At 40.0% G+C, this 24,908-nt stretch overlaps 1 protein-coding gene across 2 annotated transcripts in view; it reads left to right on the top strand.

Moving 5' to 3' along the window:
• The window catches only part of HIF1A (hypoxia inducible factor 1 subunit alpha), a 34,967-nt gene extending 12,192 nt beyond the window's left edge, over positions 1-22,775 (top strand). The window contains exons 2-15 of one of the 2 annotated variants that reach the window (XM_027900047.1): positions 2,960-3,150; positions 3,886-4,031; positions 4,133-4,217; positions 7,374-7,486; positions 8,588-8,790; positions 10,253-10,359; positions 10,555-10,702; positions 11,598-11,818; positions 12,004-12,284; positions 12,796-12,918; positions 13,153-13,547; positions 14,393-14,501; positions 17,302-17,428; positions 17,590-22,775. In XM_027900047.1, coding sequence (XP_027755848.1) covers positions 2,960-3,150; positions 3,886-4,031; positions 4,133-4,217; positions 7,374-7,486; positions 8,588-8,790; positions 10,253-10,359; positions 10,555-10,702; positions 11,598-11,818; positions 12,004-12,284; positions 12,796-12,918; positions 13,153-13,547; positions 14,393-14,501; positions 17,302-17,428; positions 17,590-17,741 — 2,401 coding nt within the window. In that variant the 3' untranslated portion in view covers positions 17,742-22,775. The remainder of the gene's footprint in view (positions 1-2,959; positions 3,151-3,885; positions 4,032-4,132; positions 4,218-7,373; positions 7,487-8,587; positions 8,791-10,252; positions 10,360-10,554; positions 10,703-11,597; positions 11,819-12,003; positions 12,285-12,795; positions 12,919-13,152; positions 13,548-14,392; positions 14,502-17,301; positions 17,429-17,589) is intronic. The other variant, XR_003573060.1, reaches the window with a different exon arrangement.
• The last annotated feature ends 2,133 nt before the right edge of the window (positions 22,776-24,908 follow it).

Raw genomic sequence — 24,908 nt, 5'->3', positions numbered from 1 at the left:
GTGCACTCATTGCCAAAGCAAGGAGGGGGGTTTAACTTAAAGGAGTCTGCAGCTGAAAAGGAAGCCATGACAAAACTGCAGGCATCTGGCTGAATAGAAACCAGTTACTTCAGTAATCCTCACTTGAGTTTCTGTTGTAGGATGAGCTTTCTGCAGGTGATGGGATCTTGAGTGAGTGGCTAACAAAGAAAAATCAGAGGTATAAAGGTGAATCTGTCTAAGGCAGGAGAATTGCTTGGGCTACTGTTATGGTTTCTGCTGGGATAAGAGTTACTTTTCTTCCTAGTAGCTGGTGCAGTGCTGTGCGTTGGATTTAATATGGGAATAATGTTGATAACACGCCAGTGTTTTAGTTGTTGCTGAGCAGTGCTTACTCTGAGTCAAGGACTTTCCAGTTTCCCATGCTCTGCCAGTAAGGAGATGCAGAAGGAGCCAGGAGGAGGCACAGCCAGGACAGCTGACCTGAGCTGACCAAAGAGATATTCCAAACCACAGAACGTCATGCCCAGTGTATAAACTGGGGGAGTTGGCCGGGAGGCGCCGGTCTCTGCTTTGGGATGGGCTGGGCATCGGTCAGCGGGTGGTGAGCAATTGCACCGTGCATCACTTGTCTGTCTTGGGTTTTGTTTCTCTCTCTCTCTCTCTTTTTGTTGTCTCTCTTATCATTACATCTATTATTTCATTTAAATTATTAAACTGTTCTTATGTCAGTCCATGGGTTTTACCTTTTTCCAGTCCTCCTCCCCCTCCCACCAGTGCAGGACAGGGAGTGAGCAGACAGCTTTGTGGTACTTAGTTGTGGGCTGGGGTTCAACCACGACAGTTACCTTGAAGTACCTGAAGCCTGGCTTCAGTAAGAAATGTTTAATCGGTCAGGTAAAATAGCTAAAATACTTTTTCAGTATCGTTAAAGGTCAGACTTTTCGTAATGGCTCTTTCTGGATATACCTGTATGTCAGGAGCCTCAAGCTTCTCAGACCAAGATATCCATGACTAGAGCAGAAACATCTGTTGTCACAGGGAAATTGAATGTGAAGAAATCTGCAAGATGGGGAAATATTGTCAGATATTTTAAGCTACCCTTCTGAAGGACATGAGCTTATATACAAAGAAACCAATAGAACTCTTGTATGTCCAGAATTTTTTGCAACTATAATTCCCATAAGTTAGTTTTCCAAAGATCTTCGTTATTATTATGTTGATTTAATAATGTTTCTTATTACACAAAAGTAGTATTTCTGTGATCTAGTAGCCTGATTTTGCCACCAAAGGAGAAAACATGCTGTTCTTGGCTCTTATAAAACTTATGACTATGAAAATCAAGCCACTAGGGCTTCCTTCTGCTGGCAGGGGCAGGAGGCAGGAAGGGACAGCGGGATTGGGAATGGGTAGGGATGCCATACAGTTTTATGAAGCTGGAAAAAAATTAGGGTAATTGTAGAGGATATTCTCATGGCTTACTCTGTCTTCATCATGGATGATTAAGCTTCTTTCCTGTTTCAAGAAAAAAACGTTTCTTTCATATTCTGTGCTTCCAACGTCAGTTTTAACAGTATTGTTGCTTGCATGTTTCTGCACAAACTAAGAAAGTTTCTGGCTCTTGTGGGTAGGACATCAGGTAAAGGTCTGAAAGTGCATTCTTTTGGGTATGTCTTTCACTACTTACATTGAAGAGGGGAGACTTAGATTAGATACTGGGAAGAAATTCTTGCTTGTGAGGCTGGTGAGGCCCTGGCACAGGATGCCCAGAGAAGCTGTGGATGCCCCGTCCCTGGAAGTGTTCAAGGGCAGGTTGGGGAACCTTTGGAGCAACCTGGTCTAATGGAAGGTGTTCCTGCCCATGGCAGGGGATTGGAACAAGATGATTTTTAAGGTCACTCCCATCCCAGACCATTTGGTGATACTATGGCTGGTTCATTATGTCCCAGGCAATATTAGCCCACGAATAAAAAGTCTTGCTCTGTAATTTGTGGTACCTCTCACAGCATGTGCTTTGGCACAGATCTGCAGACCTAGCTATGTGATTTTGGCAGTGATAGTACATGTTTTTTAAGTCCAGTGAAATTTGAAAAAGTAATTAGTAAACCACTATTGTCTTTTGCATCCCAGATGTGTGCAAAATGGAGATAGGATACCTTCAGAAGATAAAAATGTATAAAAAGAAAAATGGACAAGAAGAACTTGGAGCTCCCATCTCAAAATGTTCAGTTCAAAGCTCATGTGACAGATGCATGAGGCAGATGTGAGCCAGTGTGGGTGCTGGGAAAAGGGGGAATTATCCGTGTTACCAGTCAACAGTCTCAGCTGTCTCAGTGCTTGCTCTCAGTGAGCTCTTCTTTACCTCATGTGTTGTGGGGGAGGCAAGTCTGCAGAGGCAATGGAAGGAGAATGAGGCATTTTCTGAGTTTTCCAGTATAGGGGAGACTGTGGAAGGGGCTATACTGGAGAAGAAGTGAATCCCAGAATCATCAGAGAATCACAGAATAGTTTGGGTTGGGAAAGAGCTGGGAAAGGTGCTTTCTGGATCACTTGAAAAACAGGATATCTCATACTGCATCAGTATCCTTGTTCATCTGACTTATGAGGTGGGCTTTGTAAGGATGGTAAAAAAGGATGAACTTGGAGGCTGTACATGAGCTGGAAATAACCTTCAAATAGTATGTTGAATGGACTTGAGGGGTTAGGAAACAGGGTTTGGAGGCTGGAGAGGCAGCAGTGAAGGTATGAGACAAGCAGGAACAGTTCTGAGTACATACATGTCTGTTTGAAGAACTGATCCTTTTGGTCCTGGCAGAGCCCAACCCCGGCAGAACTCGATACAATTACCCTTTTAAACTGAGGTTTTAAATTATTCAACTTCAATAACTGGTTTAATTGTCCTCCCGGCAGCCTTAGTTTCAAATTTAACTTCCACAGAGTGCTCTTGCTTCCTGTGCTAACCCCAAACTTGTTTCTTTAGGATTAGCTCTGAACGCAGAAAAGAGAAGTCCAGGGATGCAGCCCGGTGCCGAAGGAGCAAGGAGTCGGAGGTGTTCTATGAACTGGCTCACCAGCTGCCTCTGCCCCACACCGTGAGCGCACACCTGGACAAGGCGTCCATCATGAGGCTCACCATCAGCTACCTGCGCATGAGGAAGCTGCTGGATTCTGGTAAGGGAATGATGGGGCAGCATCCCGTCCTGTTCTAGTGATCCTGGTTGGCTCATCACAGCTGTAGTGCCGTTTTCAGTCACATTTGGCGCTTCTCCCAAAGTTAATTTCCTTCGTTTAACCCTCTTTTGCCCCTACACTTGTTTGTTCCAGCTGTGCTTTACTCAGCTGTAGGTAGTTGGTGCAAGGCTGGCTGAGCTGACTGTAGATGTATCCCCTTAATATAAACTGCAAGGAATACTTTTGTAATTTGTGCCCCACTGAAGGCGAAGTTAGCTGAGGGTGCGTTGTCTCTGCAGTTACACCTGCCCATGCAACTACAGGAGTATCTGAGGTTATGAACCAGCGCTGTACTGGTTATTTATACTCATGCACATCTACTTTTAAAGTATGGAGGAGAAAGTTCAGCAGCCAGACTATGAAATCTCTCCCAGAAAGACCCTGAGTGAAGTTTGTAATGCCTTTTTGAGATAAATGGTAATATTTTTGCCATATAGGCTTTCTCCTTAAGTTGGAAGGTTTATTGCTTCATGCATAAAAGCAAAGAGGGTTAACTTCACTCTGGTTTTCTGTGATTTGTGATGCCATTACTGGAGCTTGAAGAACCGATCACTTATCTAAATGAATTATTCTGGTTTTGAATGGTCCTGCAAGATTTGCTTCTTGCAGGCTGGTGCCAGATGTAATTTCTGATGGGTGGTGTTTACTTAAACAGAAATGTGTGACTGCTTGCAGGTGAGCTGGAGACTGAAGCCAAAATGGAGAAGGAACTGAACTGTTTCTACTTGAAGGCTCTTGATGGATTTGTCATGGTTCTGTCTGAAGATGGGGACATGATTTACATGTCTGAAAACGTGAACAAGTGCATGGGACTCACTCAGGTGAAATACTGACATTTCCTAAGACTGTTTCAAATCTGTGAAAGCTGTTCCATTTCTGTATATGTGAAGTTAAACACCCATGTACCTCCTCTTTCTTGCAGTTTGAGTTGACGGGGCACAGTGTATTTGATTTCACTCATCCATGTGACCATGAAGAGCTGAGAGAAATGCTTACACACAGAAATGGTGAGAAAAAAAGAAAAAAAGTCAATTTAATTTACATGAGGATAGTTCCTGTTGGCATTAATACAGTTGGATATCTGCCAGAAAATGGTTTTGAGTGAACAAACTAGTGTGCTTTTCTGCTTAAATCTCGAAGTAAACCTTCTTGAGAGATACAACAGAAATAACCAAAATGTTTTGGCAATATCCTAATTATAGGAGAAATGAGACTTCATTATTACTCTTTAATCTAACAAAATTAATGACTAAATAGAGTTCTTGAGGGTTGAAAGAATTCAAGTGCCTACAGGAATAAAATTAAAGGTAGGTTGAATGAGAACGATTTTAAGCAATTACTGTAGAAGGACATGGAGAAGTTCAGTTGGTGCATTTGTCTTGGTCTGGGCTTGCCTTTACAGGACAACTGAAAAGCAAGTGCTTTCTTCCAGAAAAGTGTGGCGATATACTTAAGACACAAAAGAGATACCATATTTGAACTTCAGGCAGCAAAAAACAAATCGGGGAAGACTTGAGAAACCCCAAAAAGGGCTTTGGGATTGACGCTTCTGTGCACCCTTTAATTGGTGCATGAAATTGGTATCTTTTCACAGACTTCTGACTCTCCTTGTCTCTATCTGAGGGAGCAGCACACCGTGTTCACGTGTTCTGTATGCTTTTGAATTTAACAGTTGCCCAAGAATTACTGCTTTTATGTCTTCTTAAGATTTGATAATGACTATAACGACTTGGCAGCCCGTGTGCCTCCAAACAATTCTGCTTTACTAAGTAGTTACAAGTCTAAAATCCAACCTCTCTAATTTCTGTTTTATCAAACAGGGGTTATATGGACTCTGAATCCAGATAGGGATGAATTACTAAACCTGACCTCTGCTTTCATGTGGCGCTGTAAATCAGAAGTCTTATGTTGTCATCCTACTAATTGAGTGGAAGAGACCTGATAAGATAACGTAGCACTAAGGGCCCTGACTTTGGTTTTTGTAAGCATTTTGGAAACTTGTCTGCCTTTAGTACCGAAATATATATCTAAGGCTAGATTAGATTCCCCCCAGCCCCCACTTTTGGAATACAGTAATGCAGTCTTGGGGCTGGGGAAACAACTTCCCTAAAGCAGTTTAAAAAAACTGGTTTTGTTGCAAAAGCTTAATCTTAAAAATGTTGTCTCGCTGAGTTTCATGCAAACCCAGCTCTAGCATGTCTAAATTGGCCAGACTGGAATAAGATGTCTGGAAAGCATTATTACCAAAGCTGTTTTGCAAATGAAGTTGGCAGACAAAAGTCTGAATTACAGTAATAATAGTACATTTTTATATTTATTAGTATTCCCAGGTTTCATTCTACTGCAGCTCTTACATCAGTGGAATTATTTTGGTTTTGAATTGAGTATTAAATATTCCCCTTTGGGATTTATGAGTGCAAGTGAATGTGAATGTGATTGGCAGAAACAGAACTGCGTTCTCATTTTATGAAACTGCTTTTTAAACTTTCAAAGCTGGTGATTTTAAAAACTAATCCCCAATGCTGAATCAGACTTGAGAAAGTTGCTCCATCTTTTTACAGCTGCTTTATGAAGCAGAGCCTTAAGCATCAGGGCTTGGTAACAATAACGTTGTGTGATCTTCAACTATCAGGTTTTAGATTAGTTTAACTCTTTTAAAACATATTGCATTAAAGAAGTTTTGGTTGCTTCTGTGAACTCTGCTTTAGTCCCCCTGTCCCATTATTGGTGATATTTTGATGTGGCCTAAAATGGGCTTGACCCCGTTAGTCCTTGCCTCTGCTAGAAGCCATAGACAATGTAGGTATTGGGGTTTTAATGTTTTTCTAATGAATTTTGTCAAACTAGCAGCTGCAGTGCAAGTCACCCTGAAGAATTTCATAGCTACTATCTATGGAGGATGAGAGCAAATTACTGTATAAACCTGTACAAGTAGCAAGGTCATATATTCTAAACTTCCCCCTCTGCCATAATTCGGTCCTTGCTCCTTAGCAAGGCTCAGCAAACTGGATCTCCCACTGCTCCTTCTCCTGAGTGCTTTATTTCCTTCTTCCACCCATTGTGAGCTGCTTGCAGCTCTCCTGATACCATCAGGTACATTTTCTTTGCCCACAACAGCGTGACTAGTAATTGACTCTGAAAGGATCTCCCCTGTAAAAGCAAAATCTTAACGTAAAGCCTGCTGTTAGCAAGTAGAGCTAAAGAAATTACTGCTGCTAACACTGGTTTCTATTAGGGTTTCTTGATTAATTTTTTTTCTGCCCAAGAATGCTAATAATGTGTTTAAAAACCTGGTCCCTGTTTACTCCAAGAGTGTAAATTGCCGTGGAAGTATTTGGATGCATGTAAACAGCAGAATTGATAGTTCTGAATTGAAAAATTTAAAGCTACTGCAGTCCTGGAGAGCTACAGGCCCAAAAGGTATTTGGTTTGACCCTGAATTACTGATGCATTTCAGTGGAAATCAACTCAATGGGGCTTCTCATTCTGCATATGCTGTTCTTGTCCTGGGCCACAACATTAAAAAATATTAAATTTTCAATCAGTCTTTTCTCCCCATCCCTTTGTCCTGAAATCTGTGAGCTTGGAGTTGGCTACAAAAACAATACTGATCTTAAAACATTGAAACTGGGCTGCAAAAGCCTCTCCTGTGAGGACAGGCTGAGAGGAGCTGCAAGAGAGCTGGAGAAAGACTTTGAACAAGGTCGTGGAGAGAAAGGACAAGGGGGAATGGCTTCTAACTGGCAGAGGGCAGGGTTAAATTGGATATTAGGAAGAAGTTCTCCCCTCTGAGGATGGTGAGGTCCTGGCACAGGTTTCCCAGAGAAGCTGTGGCTGCCCCTGCCCTGGAGGTGTTCAAGGCCAGGTTGGATGGGGCTTGGAGCAATCTGGTCTAGTGGCATGGGTATTGAAACTAGATGGTCTTTAATCTCTTCCAACCCAAACCATTCTCTGATTCTATGAAACTTCAGGTTTTTGTCTCCATGATAGTAAAACTTGTTGTGAAAAGTATTATTATCAAAAATGCTGTTAGGTTTATCAATCTTTTTAGGGTTTTTTTTGAGTCTTCTCCTGGACTTAGAGTTCTCTAACATGCTTGGGGATTTTTTTACACCATGATGATCCAGGAGTTTAAGAACTGGTTTGCTGTTTGCTTTTACCAGGTCCTGTGAAAAAGGGCAAAGAGCAAAACACGGAGCGCAGCTTTTTTCTCAGAATGAAGTGTACACTGACTAGCAGGGGAAGAACAGTGAATATAAAGTCTGCTACGTGGAAGGTAACTAATGCAAAGGAGTATTTACATAATTTGGCAGCTTCCTCTTCAGATGTCACAACACTACATTTCAACATTTTTACTTCATGTAACGAGCTTGAGTTTCACTAAGTACTTTAATGGTTGTGCTTCAATATGCTGAATTTTAATGCTGAATACATCACGGAGGTAACCGAAACAATGTTTTAAAATTAGTTTTTCAAAACCCTGCTAATGAATTTTCCATTTTAAGGTAGAGGTAATTTACTTACAAACAATTGTAATTACTAAATATGTTTGCATAAAGCCTTCTCTGGGAAAAAAAATACTTGACACTACTTATGCTGATCCCTGATTTCTTTTGATTTGACACTGAAAATGTGACAGTTGAGGTCTCTCTGAAGGACTTCAATGCCATTCTTTTCAAGCTGCTGGCTCTCCCTTTTGTAACAGTTGGAACAAAAAGAGGCCAGCCTGGTAACTTTCTGCAGTGAATGCATTTTCTCCTCTGCACAAAAAGTAACCTTTTACTGTATCGAGTGGATTATGGCTCACAGTTCTGTTTTATAACTTGAATTTGATTATTCTGGATCAAACAACTTCTTTGCTGCTGTCTGTGAACAAGTTCTCCTTCAGAATGGTTAAAAGAGAACTCCACAAAATGCAAAACTTCCTGTCTTTTGAAGGAAATATTGGATCCTTAACATCACTTCTGCAGAAGATCTAAAATGGAGGTTGCTGCTATTACCATAACATTCAAATTTAAACAGCAAGATACTTTTTGCTGAGGCAGTTGCTTATCAGTGTCATGACTGTAACTTTCAAAGAGCAGCAGTTCACAGAAATGCAGCAGTGTGTGGTGTTGCCTCACACAGCACTGAGGGGAAGGAGCTGACAGCCTGTGTGCCCATCGCAGGCTGTGTGGTGTGGGGAGGAGAACGGCTGCTCTCCTGTAGCCATCCATCCCTCCATCCATCCCCCAGCACTGCTCCTTCCTCGGGCTGCTATCACATCGAGGGTTGGGGAGGGAGGGAGGGACTTTGCTCTGGTGTGCTAATGGCAATATGGTTGCGTTGTCTGGTGGGCAAGAACCTCTTCTCTCTTTAAAATACAACTTCCCTGTAGGTGCTGCACTGCACTGGGCACATCCGTGTGTACGACACGTGTGGTAACCAAACTCACTGCGGCTACAAAAAGCCTCCCATGACGTGTCTGGTGTTGATCTGTGAACCTATTCCTCATCCGTCAAACATTGAGGTCCCCTTGGACAGTAAAACGTTCCTCAGTCGTCACAGTCTTGATATGAAATTTTCCTATTGTGATGAAAGGTAATATATATGATTTATACTCTAAAAAAAGAATTAATTTGGCTGATGTTTGCCTTATATATTTATGTAGTCCTTCTTGATAACTCGATTCATCTCCACAGTAGAATCACTGCTGGGATACTTTGGCTTTTACTAAATGCTCAGGATTCATTAAAAGTGAGATTTTTTAGATCTAAGGATGATGCAGGGTTTGTTCAAGGCCAGGTTGGATGGGGCTTGGAGCAGCCTGGTCTAGTGGAAGGTGTCCTGCCTATGGCAGGGGGGTTGGAACAAGGTGATCTTTAGGGTCCCTCCCAACCCAAACCATTCTGTGATTCTATGAATAAATCCTTTGCCTTCAGTTAATTGCCTTTTCAAACTGGTCTTTACTACAGTGACAGTGATTAAACTGAAATGAGAAGATTCTTCCAGACACTGAAAAAACAGGAAGGTTTTAGGTTTCTCAAATATGGGACATTTTGGTGACTGAAAAGAGTGTATATCTAATACTTGTCAGACACATTTTATTGCTATTGCTTCCCCTCTCCCTTCCTCAGGAGATCCAGTGTCTGCTTTCTTAAATCAAAAAAAACCCCAAAAGTTCACCTGTATTTTTAATGCAATACATCTGCTGTTGAAAAATGAGATTTTTGTGTTTTGGTACAAATCAGGGGTGTAGTCAAACACAAAAGACTGATTTTGCTATCCTCTGGACACTTAGCTTGACAAATTTTATAAACCCAGGTGAAGGAAATAATCAGTCCTGAGGGTTTTTTTATTGTTTGAGACTTGTTTGTTTCATTTGTTTGTTTTTTAAATTGTTGTTATTTGTTACTGCCCATTTCCTTTTCTTTAGAACAAAAGTAAACTTCTAGTTAGTTGCTACAATTAGATACAAAAAGAGGTTAGTGCAGGTTATTTCTCCCCTCTACAGGAATTACCTTTCTAGTACTTATTTGGTCACATTCTACATCTAGAATGGGGCAAAGTACAAGCGGTGCCCTGGTTAGCACTGCCCTCTAGAGACTGAAGAAATCCCATTTTCCTTAAAAGCAGGCAGTGTTTGAGGGGGAAGAGTAAATCTGATTTCTAATCTCTCTTAGTTGCAGGTTTAAAACTGTTGAAGCCTGTCGTTGTCATTTTATTAGATTCTCATATTTGCCTAAGCTGGTCTGTAAGTAGCTGGTCTACCTTGAAGCAGAAAAAAATTACAAGTGTCTAGAAAGCAGGGATTTGCGTAATCCTATCCCACTATAAATACTCAGCGAGAAGCAGAATCCTATGCCTGCTGAAATTTCTCTTTTACAGAAGCATAAAAATAGCGATTTATTTCAAAACTAGAAGTCCAGGTAAACCATGATTGCTGCTGATGTGCGTGTAAGTGACTCTTAGGGTTCTTTTTAGATGTGCAAGCATCCATGCTCTAGTATTTGTGCTGGCCCATGTCTGCTTTTACATAGTCATTTTCTCCCTTGTTTTTAAGAATTACAGAGTTGATGGGGTATGAGCCAGAGGAGCTCCTGGGCCGCTCAATCTATGAGTACTATCACGCACTGGATTCTGATCATCTGACCAAAACACACCACGACAGTAAGTGGAAAGTGAATTTAAAGTCCTTCAGATACAGGGAATGAGAGACAGCACTGGGGAAAGCAGCAGAAGAACAAGAGCTTTTTTTTTTTTTTTTTTTAACGTGCATATATGAATCTGCAATGAATAATTACCTTAAATGATTTTGGTTTTTTTCTGTCCGTAATTAAAGCTGATGTCCTTTCTTATTTTTAGTGTTCACAAAGGGGCAGGTGACAACAGGGCAGTACAGAATGCTGGCAAAACAAGGTGGCTATGTCTGGGTTGAAACTCAAGCAACTGTTATATACAACACTAAGAATTCTCAGCCACAGTGCATAGTGTGTGTAAACTATGTGTTGAGGTAAGTTGAGTGGACTTCGATGTTCTTTGTCATCATCTTTATTGAAGATAAAGTCAGGTTCTGATGGAACTGCATTTTTTTTTTCTAAATTCCTGAGAATGCCATCCCCTGCTGAATATATTATAGTATTACTGTTCCCTACAACAGAAATTACGTTTTGCTTAGAAATACTGCCAGTCCTAAGGCTTAGAAATTATATTTGGAAACAAAACACGTTTTGGATGTAGTACTGAGTGCAGGACCAGCCTCTTCTATACAGTCTCACTGGAAGCATTTGAGTATTTGTGTGCTCAAAAAACTCTCTAATCTTTGTCTGAGCAGTTAATTCCACCAATAACTTGCAGTCATGGAGTCAGAGCAGCAGTAATGGTGCCTTTTGTAATCCTGTCTATCTTTTTCTTCCTTAGAATTCCTCTTTTAATTGAAAGCTTCAACTCGAAGCAGACTTGTTGACTGTTTTTCTGCAATTGTATCATAGTCCTAAATTAGCTTTTCAAAACTTCAATGAATGTACCAGTATCAATCTATCAAGATATTACACATTCATTTGAAACAAAGAAAAGTAGCTTAGGAAATATCTAACTTCCCCCCTCCCCACCCCGTTGTTTTTTTTTTCTGTCTTCCTTAATGCTTTCAGAAAAGCATGTTTATTTTTGTTGCTTATTTTTGATGGCCCTACAATTAGTACTTGCTTTGTCTGTTACTTTTGAGGAAAGAACGAGTAAGAAAAAAAGAATTTTTAAAGCTCTTATACTGGTAATTTTATGGGATGTGTGTGGTGGGGTTTTTTGTTTTGTTTAGGGGAGGAGGGTGAGTTTCCACTTATAAAACTGTTAAGCCAAAGTTTATTTCTTTCAGCTGTTCTTTAACAGTCATCTTTCTCTCTGTCTGACAGTGGAATTGTTCAGAAGGACTTAATTTTTTCCCTTGGACAAACTGAGTGTATGCTGAAACCAGTGGAGTCTCCTGATATGAAAATGACCAAAATATTCAGTAAAGATGACCTGGATGATACCAACAGCCTCTTTGAAAAACTTAAACAGGAACCAGATGCTTTAACTGTGCTGGCCCCAGCTGCTGGAGACACCATTATCTCTCTAGATTTCAGCAGTAATGGTGGGTGTGTGTTTAAACTGGAGAGCATGCTAATTAGCAAAGTTAGTATTTTAAAGTAGATTTCAAAAAATAACCTCCCAGTACCACTTGCCCAGTGGTATTTCTGCTGCTATTTAAATTTAATGAGGTCCGTAGACACGCACAGTACTGTTACTTAGGTTGATGGTTTCTTTTAATTTTTATAGAGTCTGATGAACAACAATGTGATGAAGTTCCTTTGTATAATGATGTAATGCTCCCCTCATCCAGTGAGAAATTGCAGAATATAAATATGGCAATGTCCCCACTACCTGCCTCTGAAACTACAAAGCCACTTCGTAGCAATGCTGATCCTGCACTCAATAGAGAAGTTGTATTAAAGCTGGAGCCAAACACAGAGCCACTCGAACTTTCTTTTACCATGCCTCAGGTGCAAGAGCAACCAACCAGCCCTTCTGATGCAAGTACCAGCCAAAGTTCACCTGAGGTTAGTTTCGTAATTTGGGTATGCTGTCATTAAAATGTATGTGCTGTTGGGGCTTGTGGGGCAAATCTGGTTAAGGATGCAGCCAGGACAGGAATTGGGAATTGTTTCTACCTTGTGACTTTAGCTCACGCCATGATCTGAGGAAACAGATAAATTTTCATATCTTTTCATTAAAGTGAGCCTTGCAAACACATGCAATACCATCTGATAGAAATGAGGAGAGCTTGGGATTGGTCTTTTTAGAAGAGAGTGATTCAGACCCAACTTCCCTAAACAGCAAAGTAGTTGTAATAGGTTACTGTAGAGGCTACTTCCAGGTTCCAGCTAGGCAAGTGCTTCCCAAGTGGGGTAAATCTGAATGTATACAGAAAAGTGTGTTTTCCCCTCCCATTTGAATTTTGTGCAGCTAAGTTTGAAATTAAATTAGAATGTTTTTCAGAGAATCTGTAGATAACAGTGCAAAACGGTGTAATGAGAGAAACCTAAAACTGTGCTCAAAATATCTTCACAGCCCAGTAGTCCCAACGACTACTGCTTTGACGTGGATAATGATATGGCGAATGAATTCAAACTGGAATTAGTGGAGAAACTCTTTGCCATAGATACAGAAGCAAAAAATCCCTTCTCGACTCAGGTAAAGCGTACAGTAACTTAGAATTCTTCATCCTCACCATGCTAATTCTGAGTGTGCTTCTCTTTCTCCTGAGAACGTCTTCAGGAACTTACTTCATTCCTTATGTAATATTTTTATTAAAGTGCAAAAAAAAAATACTTAACGATTTGGTAAAAGGAAGAGCCCTGATGAAGCCATGAAGCCTTAGCTGAGATTTTTTCCATATTTATAAATTTTACTTCTCATCTTTCCCAGGAAACCGATTTAGATTTGGAGATGTTGGCTCCTTACATCCCGATGGATGATGACTTCCAGCTGCGATCCTTTGATCAGCTCTCTCCGCTGGAAAGCAGCTCTTCCAGCTCTCAGAGTGCAGCCACCATTACCATATTTCAGCAGACCCAGACGCCGCCAAGTCCTGCTGAGGAGGTAAAACCGGCGGCGGAACGTGCGGACGATGTGAAGACGATAATCGTCCCTTCGTCTCCTGTGCACGTGGGCAGCGAAACGAGTAGTGCCCCGGCGTCACCTTACGGTGGGAACAGGAGTCGAACCGCCTCTCCCATCAGAGCAGGGAAAGGAACAGTGGATCAGACGGAAAAACCTTCTCCAGGAGCACCCAGCTTGCTAACAGTCACTCTGAATAAAAGGTATTTTAAAGGCGCAGCTTAAGCCCCCATATCAGTTCAAGGAACTAGATAATAATACACCTGTAAATGCTGCCGTGTGTTGTATGTTGTCTTCAGCACTCTGCTTTGAAGCAGGAACTGATACATTTAAATTTGGACGCTTCAAACAAGTCTGTTTTTTTTTATAGTAAACCTCCCTGAAGTTAATTTCACGGTAGCTTTTACATAAGCACCTTATGTAACAGGCGGCTGCTGCATGCAGACTGTTCAAATTTTGTTCTGCCTCGTACCTGGCACGGTGCAGTCTTTGCACCACAAGGCAGTAGGCAATTTGCAGGTAATTGCACCCACACAGTGTTTGTGGTGCTTTCCTTGCCCACTTTGTTAGAAGTAAGGGGCAGCTACAGTCTGTCCTAGATTTATTGCTCTTAAAATGAGCCGTATTTTATGATGATGGACTGTGGTGTATGTGGCAGACATTTACCACAATAGAAAGCTACATAAAGTCAAACATCAGTTTTACGGTGCATAAAAGATTTATCCGTACATAGAAATGTTCAGAAGAGACTTTCCCTCGCCCTTCCCTCCCTTCTTTCAGAAGTAAATTGCTGAACTTTTACGCTTTTTTTATCCTGCAGATTTAAAAAATTTTTGTTCAAACTCATTCTGAGCTTCAAGGCAAGATTAAAAGCTAACGTTTTCTATGCTCATAGACAATGATTGTTGAAATGAGTCAATTTATGAAAGAAAAGTAGTAGAGTTCTTAAATTCAGTTCTGTGATGATGTGTATATTTAAGTGTCCACAGAAGAAGAATGGCTTGAGGAGAGTAGAAACGTCTTAACAGCCTGAATCAATTTTTCTTAGATCTACTGCACTGGATGAAGAACTAAATCCAAAGATGCTAGCTTTGCATAATGCTCAGAGAAAACGAAAAATGGAACATGATGGTTCACTTTTTCAGGCAGTTGGAATTGTGAGTTTTGTTTTACCATTTTAAAATATTCCCTTTTAACCTTGCAATTTCTGAAATGAGGCATCACTGCAGACTCCTGAGTTGAGATAAGCAATGGAATCTTGGGATCAGACTGAATTGTTTGATAGTGAAATTTATATACATATATCTATGCAAATACTCAAATTTTAGTTGTCTTACTGTCAGCTGTTTCAAAAAGTGCCCTATACACTCAAGCACATTTCTTGATTAGGTAGAAGATACTCTTCTGTGAACATATGTGCTCTTCAGTAGGATTTGCACAAATATAAGACATCACATCGAAATGTGTAATTGCTGTATTTGTTTAATTTTTGAATTGAAACTCAGTTTTCATATTTGTCGATACCAGAGATAGTGTTCTTATGCTTCTTCCTATGTTTTCATTTTTCCATTGAGACTGAGATTCCTTTACTTAATGAGACAACAAGACCATCTGAACCATGAGGGAATAGAATTCCTATAATAACTTAGCAAATGTCTATTACTACCACTCTCTTCCATGCACACTCTCTCTAGTATTAGTGTATGTGATTTTGCAGTAGGTCATCATCATCTGTCCTAATTCAAAAGAAACTTTTTAGATATTCCTATATTTGTGTCACTTAATTGGGGGTTGTCCAACTTGTTATTTTCTGCAGGGATATTGTTGTCTCCATAATCTTTGTCTCTCACTGTCAGTTCTAAGTCTTTTGAAACCTTGAGCTTTGCCATTGCACACTGTTCTCTCTCTTCTTGCCTTCATTGCAAATTCCCCCTTCTTAAGTTTTGCACAGTTAAGTCCTACTTCCTCTACTGCAATGTAGCCTTTGAGATTCTTTGTTTCTCTAGTTGCCCATCCATCTCCTAGTTGTAGTCACCCATCATGTCTTACAGTGCAGGATTATTTTCCCTCTGAACTATGCATTATTCCTGTGCTAGTATTCTGCTTTGGGCATGAGATAAATCGCTGTATGTTGTCTTTATCATTGCTGTCCTCTAAAAGAGCTGGGAAAGATTTTAGATGTCCAATTTTACTATGAGGCAAACGCTTCTTTTTTTTTTTTTTCTTTTTGTAAAATCATAATTAGGCGGTTTTTTTTCATTTGCTAAATGCTTTGCACTTTCATGCATGTTGTTCTGCTGCTTCCAGAAGCCCCGTTAGAATTCATAGCTCTGCAAGAAATTTTGTTGCCTTCCACTGCCCTTTGCTCATGCAGTGGTGCTACAGCTGTTGCAGTGTGGCTGACAAAATATTCAAAACCGCTTGGGATGTCATTAAATACACAAAACACAAGCAGTTCAGTATTAGCTGCTGTAACAGTTCTCAGTCATCTGTGCCTACTGCCAGTTTAATGCTGACAGGTTCAGACTTCATCCTTTGCTAAACCTTTTTTCTGTATCTGACAAAAGTGTTGTAAATATTTTGATGGCTTCTCAGAAGATGAGTTTCCATGAAGCTGGGTCTTACTGATGTTATTTTAAGAAAGTGCTTTTGCTGTTTGGCTTCCTTCTTCAGAATGGATTTCTGAGAGGGATACACAGGCCTTTCACACACACACAAGAAAAATGATGTTAAATCCAGGCTTAGGACACATGCTATTCTGGAACTGTACAAACACTTGGCTCAACTTCTTAGCTTTAGGGAAGCAGGACGTATTTGCAAAGAGTCAAAATAAGTGAAGACCAAGCGGACTTGATGATCTTGGAGGTCCTTTCCAACCCAATCTATTCTATGATTCCACTATTTTAGCTTCCTAGGAAACAGGAGAATTAGGCAAGGGCAAGGTGTGTCATAGTCTGATGATAAAATAATGTTCTAAATCATTACACTGGAACAGTTATGAGCTGTACCTTCCTTAATATGGAGGGCTGGATTGCATTCACAATAAAAAAAGTGAACCAGCAACAACGTAGGTGACTGACCTCAGTATGAACTGCAGCTTCTGAGTAAACTGTAGCTTCTATTATACATCTGTTGTTTTGACTTGCATGGGTGTTTTGTAATCTGAAAATGTGCTCTTATGCTCTTTACTGTTTTAAGTGTTGACTATAATGGCAGGGTTCTGAAATACCTTTTCCTCTTGTTGCAGCAGTCAGTAGTACTAACAAGACCAAACTTTGCAGATTCAAGTATTTCTGCCAGGAAACTTGATACTAAGACTGCATTTTTTCCTTCCATCTGTTCCAGTGGCAGCTGCTTCTTCCTTATCCTAATTACATGAAGCCCTTTCAGCTTCCTAATACCCGTATCTTCTGTGCTGCTGTCAAAATAATATGCTAAGGAGCCATATCTGCAGTAGACTGGCTTAGGACTGCATTCCCCACAAGGCAATAACTGGAGTGCAAGCAGAATTCACATCTTAAATTTAGATAGAATCGACCTACCGAGGTTCCTGAATCTCCTGTCTATACACTGTTAATTCCAGTGTAGAAAACCATTAGAGACTCCAGTGAAAACCTGATGCTTACTCACACCAGGGCAGTGCTTATTAAAGGGGTGTGTATGTGTACATGTACACGCTAATCATGAGCGTGGTAACTGGTGATAACCAGGATTTAGTAATTGTTTTCTGTAAGGGAAGTAAGGTCTTGAAATCTGATTCACTTTTCATTTAAGTAATTTTCAAGGTTAGTGTGCTTGTAAATGTATTTCTCCCCAAGTTCTGAACAAAGTCCACTTCAAATTGTAACAATGCCTACATTAGTAACTAGTGATGGGAACTGTTAATTTGGCAGAGGGATGTGGAGGGATGGAAAGATACAGTATTCAGTAAAGAAGATTGCTTTTATTTCCTTCTAGGGGTCTTTATTCCAGCAGACAGGAGACCGTGGAGGAAATGCATCACTTGCTTGGAAACGTGTAAAGGGATGCAAAACAAATGGTCATAATGGAGTGGAGCAAAAGACAATCATTCTGCTATCAACTGGTTGGTATCTTCCTTTAACAGGCAGCGGGGGTGGAGGGGACTGTGTGAAAGAGAACTGAGTGGCCAAAACTATCCAAACTTAGCTCCCCATGAACAGCCCTGGAGGAGAGGTTAAGCATGGTGAATAAAGTGCACTTTTTCTCCTTCCCCTCCCTCTTTAGACATAGCAAGTAAACTTCTAGGGCAGTCGATGGATGAGAGTGGACTCCCCCAACTCACGAGTTACGACTGCGAAGTAAACGCTCCCATACAAGGCAACAGAAACCTGCTACAGGGGGAAGAACTGCTCAGAGCTCTGGATCAAGTTAACTGAGCTTTCACAAAACTTGTTCCTTTTTTGGACACTGGTGAATCATCACCTAAAGCAGTCTATTTATATTTTCTATATCTGATTTTAGAAGCCTGGCTACAGTACTGCACTAATTCAGTTAGTTCAGTTTTGATCCCCTTTCTACTTATTTTGACAGTCTTTTTAATATGTTCTTTATGTAACAATAACTCAAACTATAGTGCATTTTTATAATTCTTTGGTACATACACTTTTAAGTCCATTACATTTAAAACACACTTGCAATAGCAGCTTTGAAATATGCACCTAATTTAAAAAAAAAATATATTTATTTTTTGGCTGGGGAGTTGGTCACCAAAACTTATCATTAGTAAAATGTCAACACAGGAAAAACTGGCAATACTTCCATGCTGCTTTCCATAGGTAGTTGGAAGACTTGTGCTCTCTTACTCTTTACGTTCAAGTAAGTTTTTTATTTTAATAGTTTTTATAAGAAACAACAATGCTTTGCAGCAGTGCATTGTAGCCACAATCGCACAATATATTTTCTTAAAAAATACCAGCAGTTCCTCATGCAATATATTCTGCATTTATAAAAACTAGTTTTTAAGAAGAATCTTTTGTTTGCCTATGAAAACATGTTTAAACCTGGATTATGTCATTATTTTAGTCACGTTGTAATATAAATTGTTCTTAAATGCTGTCTTATGCTTTTGACTTCAATGAGTGTGGTTAGTCAAAGGAAAGGGTTTATCTGGAAAGGGCTAGCAGCATTTTATTTGGATATGTTCTCAATTTAGAGAAAGTTTGATGTTCTTAAAGTAGTCACTTTGCCAGCTTAAAAAAAAAAAAAAAATCCCTGCCTGTAGTTGTTGAAGTTAATGCTAATATTGTGTATGATCTTAAATCTAAATGTTCAGCTTACCCTGTGTGGTATAGGTGATATTTCAAGCAGATTGTAAAACATCTTGCATTGTTAGCAAACTTTTATCTAGTACAACATTGAGTTGCTCAATATTTTGATGTTTTGGTTTTATGCACCTTGTTGCTATTAACATCCATATGTTTTCATGTAGATTTCAATAACTTGAATATATTTAGAAGCCTTTTTATTTAGAAATATATAGTTGTCACAAACATCTTATTTTCCTATATGTACTGTACAAAACCTTCATTCACTCATTCTTTTGCTCTTTGTGGTTGGATCTAACACTAACTGTATTGTTTTCTTACATCAATAAACTATATGTGGACCAGGCCCCCTTGGGGAGTGTGTTATCTGAGAGAAATGAGATAATTTATATTTTTGTTAGTGGTTATTGTTCATCCGTGTTCCCTTTTTAACTTAGAGTTGATTGGAAATCACTGCTTCCTTGTTTTGATTGTAACATCTCTGCGTTAATTATTTGGGCCTATTCAGTGCTCCTAGACAGTGTTGTACTACCACTCACCAAAGACGTTACACTTCTCAGTCTGTTATCACACCAGTGAGCAAACTTGAAAGCAAGGAGGCAGCATATTTGTGTTACTTTAGAGCAAAAGGTTCACCTTTATGAACAGCTTAAAGGCTTGTCTCTGGAAGCTTTATCAAGGTAACACAGGAAAGCAGGAAAAAAGTCAAATTTGTTGGAGTGAATCGACCTAAGATGGGTTTTTTATCGCAAAACTCCGTGATTAAAAATTTAAGCTGGTACTTGATAAAACTTGTTCTGCATTCTTGTCCTGTTGACTCGATGATTTTCCTTAGTTTGGTGTCATAAAACACGATGCTACTGGTATAACCCTGTATTGTGTAAATATGGTCAAGATATTCTGTGCATTTGCCAAACTATTTTAAAAAAAAACTTACTGTGCTGTAAGCAATCAGCTGTGGAGTGTCACAGGAATTACTTTGGTTTAATGCTGTAAACTTTGGTTTCACTGCACTGCTGTGAAATCAGTATAATAGTACATAAGCTTAACTTGTTCTCTAAAATGACTTTGTCACTGAAAGATGCACTTTGCAAACTGCCACAATTGAACCAAAAGGACACTCTTAGCAAGGCATGCTAAGATGTCCAAGGCATTGGCAGCAGCAGGTGGTTACACACGTGTTACAATTTGGAGTAGAAGTTGCACAGAGAGGATAGAGCGTTTAGGGGCACTCAGCTGGAGCTGAATCTTCCTGCAGAGAATGTTTTCACTACGTACACCCGCCACTGAATAGTACAGATTTTTAATGCAGCCTATAAGGCTTACAAAAAGTTCTCTGGCTGGAAGCAGCAGAGCTCCTGCCTGCCTGCTGTGTGGGGTCTCTGTGCTGGCATTGTTTCCATGGCATTTCTTTCTCTATCAGCAGTTAAAAAGTTTAAACAGTGAAGTCCGGCTAAAGCCCCTGCTGTTGGGGCATCCCTCCTGCTTAGCTCTGCACGGATTGACGTGGTGCTTTGGAGAGAGAGTGGGTAGAGTCTTGCAGGCAGGTGAAAGTGCAGCTGAGTTTTGCTTTTTCTACTGCCCTCACAAGCTTTGAGCTGGCTGGGTGGGTTATCCCTTTGCATCTCCCAAGAGAAATGCCACACCATCCTGCTTGATGGTGTTCTGCTGCTCTCTTGACCGTATTTTGGAGGAACCTGACCTGCTTGGATCTGTCAGTTCCTCGTCAGTGTAAGGGGGCAGTTAAGTTTTCGTAGAGAAAAATCCATGTTAAAAAGAGGAGGAAAACGGAATGACCCACGTGATTTGTGGTTGTGAGCCTGCTGGAATCACAGAACTGTTTTGGTTGGAAGGGACTTTAAAGATAATCTCATTCCAACAGTACTATCATGGACAGGGACACCTTCCACTCGACCAAGATGCTCAAAGCTCCACCCAATCTTGCCTTGATTATCTCTGATCTTAGTGACAGCAGCTGTGGATTTAACATGTTTCATCTAAGAACCTTCCCAACTCTCACATTTTTTACTGTGCACGGTAACAAGGCACAGCATTTTGTTTACTGGGATGAACTGCAGTAGCTGTTGTGGTTTACTCTAGGGAAAAAAAGCCCCAAGCTAACAAAAAACTTACCAGACCTAGAGACAGGGAAGAAGGCAAGGAAAAGTGATAGTAATTGCTCTAGGCCTTGCAAGAGCTTTGGTAAATGCAGATGCCAGTTTGCAAACTAGAAGTACACCTTTCAGTTGCTTTTTTGGGGATTTTGTTTTACTAGCTTTTTGTTTTTCCCCTGTTAAACTACATTTTTTTTCCCCCTTAGACTCCAGAAACGCACAGTCTGATTCTAAACCTTCTTTGGAGGACAAGCTTCTAGAATAAATTGCTTCCTTAGTGTTTTCATATTGATTTTGAATACTTTCTTTGCTGCCTTGCTGCCTTTTTTAAATGTAGAGAGGCACTACGTTAGAAATTAGGAGGAAATTCATGACAGTGAGGGTGGTGAGGCACAGGTTTCCCAAGGAAGCTGTGGATGCCCCATCACTGGCAGTGTCCAAGGCCAGGTTGAATGGGCCTTGTAGCAACCTGGTTCAGTGGAAGGTGCCCCTGCCCATGGCAGGGGCTTGGAACTAAGTGAGTCTAAAGGTCCCTTCACACCCAGAGCATTCTGTGGTTCTGTGATTTATTCTTTGTCATTAGTAGTTAAGAAGAAACTGTGGGTAAATACAGTGTTTCCTCCTGCATATAGAACATGCTAGATTATGTGGAAGTGATAAACTGAGAATAACAAAGTTAGCTTCCTGGTTTTCCTGACTACAGCAGCAGTCAAGCCAGGGTTTCTTCAGGGCGCAGCACAATTACTATTTTTACATAAGAATTCTAATTGATGTTTTAATCGTCAACAGTGATGATTTTGCTAAAAGGTAAAGGAATTCTTAAACTAGTATTTATGATGATATTTTTTGTTCCTTTACCTGAAAGTAGTTGCAATAGCAACTGTGGCTTCCCAGCAGTCGCTTAAATCTACTGTCCAGTAACTTATCTTGGGTGTAATAAACTGAGTAAATTAAGGTCACCTGGAGTCCAAAGTACACCTTTTTAACATACTTTCCTCTCGCCTGGTGCAACTGGCTTGGACCTTGGTGATCTTTGAAAACCTTAGAGTGAAATGGAAACAACTTACTATAAAGTTTCCTTCCCTGAGTGTCTGTGTACACACATTAAACTCTCACAAAGTAATTACTGAATTAAAGAATCACAGAACAATTTACACATAGCACTGGTGACAATTGAAAGACTTTAGAGCTTATTTTGGATGAAATTATCAGCTCTGCTTGCAATGAAATACAACTATAGGGTCAAAAAAGTCTGATAATTACAGGTTAAACTATTGCATATTTAATAGTAATTTTTCATTATTTAAAGAGCTGTTTAATTAAACAGCTAAACGATTGTAGATAAAGGCAGAACTATGGGCTCTTCCACCAGTATCTGTTGGCAAGTGTTCTCCTCTGTTACACTGCTGAGTGAACCTTTTGCAGTGGGAGCTGGGAGCATCCTGCCGCTGTCAGCCAGGCTGGACATGCCCCAGGTCAGCCATCTGTTCCCATTCCCACTGATGAGCTGCTCTTGAGCAGAGCACACATCTCACTCAAATGTCACTGCACTTAAGCACATTGTTGAAACTGTAATTGTCCAGCATGAAAATAAACACTTCACAGGCCAGGAGTAGGAAGGCCATTTTTTTCATAGGAATTCACATGATTGAGTATTCAGCTTTCATTAAAAATACTATTAGCCATTAGGCACTTGACTCCCTGGAAAGCTCCATTCTGGAGGAATAGTGATTTTTGATCCAAATTCCAGAAATGAGTTGTCATTTACCTTCTGCTTCCCTGTTTACCTTGAGCAAGTTACCAAAAAGTTTAGGAGTTTGCTACTGGATTTATACAGTACAGTAGATTTTGTGAATAATAGCAGTATTCTCTCATGAAGAAGTGGTATATTTTAATGGAATTCTTTTTTGGAACCAAGTACAACGTATTGCAATTGATATTTCTCTTGAAACATTTTGACGTACTTGTGACTGTATTTCTTTTTGATTGTGTAACGGTATAAAATTCAATAAAAGAGAGGGTTTGTTTCTAATTTGTGACATCTGTGATCTTTCTGTTTGTCCCTTTACCTTGTAGTAAAAGATGGAGGTGGCAGCCCACTTTAAAATGAACTAAATAACCGCTGCACATAAATAACTGAAACTCCTTGCAGGTTGAGATCTTACTGACTACTGTCAGAAAACTGGGCACCAAACAGACATGTGGTCGCTTTCCCAAAAGCATTCATGTATTTTATATTGAATACAATATCAACATGATATTTGTATATAAGCTGAATCCTGTTCACCTTAGACGGGTGGTTATCCCACCTGAATTAAGCAGACCGCGTGCATGAACAAAAGGGGTCAAACATAGAATTTAACAGGTTTGGACATAAGGGATGGTGTAGGTTTTTCCCCGTGGAGAACCATAGAGAGAGAGCAAGCGAGCAACAGATACAGAGCCAGAGGGGCAGAGAATGTTTTATGAGACCTCTTTGAGTAATGACATGAAGAACACCCTTAGTATCAAAACAGAAACCCACTTGAACCTGCCGTCATGTCTACAGGTGATTTCAGCTGCTGTCGGTACATGCAAATAACTTGACAAGGACTTGTGACTCCTGTGGTCCTGTTAAAATCAGTACCACTTCCCACTGCACAGACTAAAAAGATTTTGCAATGTTTTTGCTTGGTTGAGAAGTCTGAAAGCAGAAGGGAGTGCTGTCACAGTAGAGTATGATCCTGTTATCTGTTATTAGTGCATTTGCACGTACAGAAGGTGGAATATGCTAATTAATAAAATACAGTCATGATTTACTTTCATGAAAATTGATGAAAACTTGGCTTGCTTTCATGTTTTCAATTTGCAAGTGTGTTCTAATACAATAAAACAATCATATAAGGTATTAAAAAAGAAAGGGGGTTGTGCTGTGTGCACCTGGAAAACCCCATTATTTATATCTATGGAGGATAAATGGCTTTTAACTTGCAAGTTAAAAACTAGGAATTAATAGGTCAAACAAGATTTTATCCTTTTGTTTAGGAGTTAAATAGGAATATGAAGAAGATACAGTAACCAGCACACTCTTCCTTAAATCATCTAAATTTTTATAATTTTTTTTCTTTAGTTTGGAAGGTATCAATTAAGAATTGAAATGTAGTAATGAAAAATCTGAAGGAGCACTGAAAACACACAGTTTATGAAGAAGAGTAGAGTATTAATTAGTCTAAAAATTGATACTGTGTTTAACTTTATATCCCACACAAGGGGCATTATACGAAGAGGCCCTGTTACTTGGTTTTATTCCTCTGCATTTTAATTTTTTACAGTGTACCTAAACTTTCTGCGAGGGAAGATTTAGCACATGTTAACACGGGCACAATAGCCTCATCCTCACTACATCTTGCATCATCTGACACGATTAAAGTATCACAACACACAGCCCCATCTGCCTTAGGGAAAAAAGTAAAAATTCCATATAGTGTTTCTTGAAACGCCATCCCTGAGAAATCCTCCCACTCATTGCATGCTTAAAATACAAAAATCAGAAAACACACTCGAGCTCTACAAATTCAGCATCACTCCCAAGCCAGGCTCCTCCGCTCCCATCAAATTAAGGGATAACTCCTTTAACTAAATAGGGCTTGGCTTGAGCTGTATGTAAGGATGAACTCGCCCCATGATGTGTCAATTTTAACTTAACTTGTGCTTTGAATCCTTAAATCCACTGAGGGGGGAGCACATTATATGTTTTCCCAACAGTGTTGGCATTCTGTTTTAAAATCAGTACAATCTGTTGAAGTCAGGGTCATGTACTGGATGAATGAGGACACTGCCCTACATCCCCAAATGTGAATCCAAATGATAAGGTGAAAATGTCTTTTTGGACCAAAAAAAAACCCCCCGAAATGGAACTCAAACCTCAGCAGGTGCAGCTCTTCTCCTGCAGCTGATAAAACCTGTCCAGTTCATATGCAACAACTCTGAGAATGCTCCTCTTCCTATAATCAATGACACTGGCAACCAGTGGTGCTCACAGACAACAGCTGTTCACCCGATGGCCATTCATCTCCTAATAACGACTGCTAAAGGTTGGATTCCAGCAACCTTTTGGGAAATACAATGTATATGGAAAGATGCTTGCGTGCCTGAAGCACTCTGTGGAAGCTCCTGTCACTGTAGG

Source organism: Empidonax traillii, unplaced genomic scaffold, assembly GCF_003031625.1.
Source record: "Empidonax traillii isolate 1590-97213 ecotype Southwest subspecies unplaced genomic scaffold, ASM303162v1 scaffold701:size746704, whole genome shotgun sequence".
Lineage (NCBI taxonomy): Eukaryota > Metazoa > Chordata > Aves > Passeriformes > Tyrannidae > Empidonax > Empidonax traillii.
Note: the sequence above shows the minus strand (reverse complement) of the source record. Positions and strands in the feature narration are given on the sequence as shown.